Source organism: Austrofundulus limnaeus, unplaced genomic scaffold (assembly GCF_001266775.1).
Source record: "Austrofundulus limnaeus strain Quisiro unplaced genomic scaffold, Austrofundulus_limnaeus-1.0 Scaffold8, whole genome shotgun sequence".
In the NCBI taxonomy this organism is placed as follows: Eukaryota; Metazoa; Chordata; class Actinopteri; order Cyprinodontiformes; family Rivulidae; genus Austrofundulus; species Austrofundulus limnaeus.
The window spans coordinates 3,658,244-3,660,067 of NW_013952410.1; the positions used below are offsets into that span (position 1 = coordinate 3,658,244).

At 50.2% G+C, this 1,824-nt stretch overlaps 1 protein-coding gene across 1 annotated transcript in view; it reads right to left on the reverse strand.

The window, feature by feature from the left end:
- Positions 1–1,329, reverse strand: part of rnf220b (ring finger protein 220b) — a gene marked incomplete at its 3' end in the record, with an annotated part of 31,750 nt that extends 30,421 nt beyond the window's left edge. The window contains 1 exon segment of the mRNA XM_014000460.1: positions 709–1,329. Coding sequence (XP_013855914.1) covers positions 709–1,288 — 580 coding nt within the window.
- Between the last annotated feature and the right edge of the window lie 495 nt (positions 1,330–1,824).

The window sequence follows — 1,824 nt, forward strand, 5'->3', positions numbered from 1 at the left end:
CCCCCCCACCCTCCTCAGAGGCGAGTGCTGGGGCCCCCGCGTCGTTGGGCAATTATCCCCGGGAGTAATGAGGAGCGTCTCTCCCATGTGCGCCGCGGCTGACTGACACCTCTCCCACTCATTTGTCAACAAATCAGACGGCTGGTGTGGGCGGACATATTGAGCTGAGGGTTGTCGCCGCCGAGGAGAAGCTCAGGCTGGAGCGCTGCGCCGCCGTCTCTTTCTCTCCCTTGTCTGTATCCTCCTCCATCCCTTTCCTCTCTATCTCTGCCACCTCGTTATCTCTGACAGGGTGTCATTCGTTCCTACTCTCACTCCTCCCGTGTCAACCCGACTCCGTTGTGTTTGTGTTCCTCAGCCACTGAGAAAAAGCCTGACTTCCAATGGGCCTAATGGTCATATGTGGCTAATGATCACTAAACTGAATGAGTGCCACTATTCAATTTATTTGTGTCAAAGTCAGCCACAGCCAGGCGCTGTAAACACTTTGCCTAACTAGACCGTGGAGTGAAAGGGGGGAAAAAAAGGGGGGTGCAGCTGTAGAGGATATGCTATCATCATGGTCATGTCAGGTCAGCGTGAGCATGATGTTTAGGAATATACCTACCACTAGTCTCTGCATTAAAGATGTGAGGGGAGTGCCCCTGTCTGAGGTTCAGACACTAAACTAAATGTTTTCTTCTCTCTAAGCAGAGTGTGTGGACTCACTGTGCTCTTTGCGCTCCTCCGGGCTTGACGTAGCCTCCCCATCAGACAGCAGGCCGGACATGGAGAACAACTTCCTGCCCGTCTCCTCCCCGGCCTTCAAGGAGCCAAAGTCGAACTCCTTCCCCTCCACGTCCGGGAAGCAGCTCTTCAGCCTCTTGGCGGGACTGAAGGCTGACTGGTAAGCCCCGGATTCCCTCTCGTCTTGCGGGGACGTGAAAGGCCGGAAGGCGCCCACGCCGCTGTGGTTGAGCATGCCCAGAGTCGGGCAGTCCAGATTCGGCGGGGTGAACTGAGGGTGCAGGTGGAGCAGGGAGGCCGGAAAGTCTCGGGACGGGAACGTGCCCGACATGGGGGCCTGGCGCTGGTACATGGAGGTGAAGGTGTAGGAGGCTGAAGGGAACGGGAGGTGCAGGTCCTTTTCCACAGAGACCGGGACGCCGAAGGGTCTGGGCGCCTGGCAGGGGACAGAAGCGTCTCGGCCAGCCTCAGCTGTGGAGGCTAGCACCATCAGGGCCGGGGAGGCCAGAGGAGCTGGCAGGTAGGAGGGGCTGTCCATCTTGAAGGGGCGGTGGAGGTCCATTCACCTCTGGGTTAGTGGTCCTGAGGATTAAATGAGAAGACACGGAGCACATTAAACTACAGAATATTTAAGAAATCTTCTAACTTCAAAAAAATATTTATTTATTTAGTCATTASTCTGATTTGTGTTTTATTTCTAAGGAAAAAAGATTTCAGTTTGTTAATTTCACAATAAGCTTTTAAGAACTCACTAAAATTCCTCACATGAAGTGAAACAAACAAAAAAAAAAGCAATTCTGGAGGCATTTTTACAATCACAGCTTTGGGGCAAAATTCAACAAGAAAGGGGCTGGAGGAGGTTTACACTGAGCCTGTAAATAATTACGACGGTATAAATTCCCAATAAAACACACATAGTGGAGTCTGCAACTGTTAAAGTAATGACACATAAAAATAATACAACTGGACAAAAAAAGACCGTTTTGTCACAGAAACTGTTGTTGATTTTAACTATTTCCAAATTTGAACCCTTTAAGCTTTACTCAAAAAGTTTATTATCAAGAACATTTTTAAGTTACACTAGATGTATCAGAATCC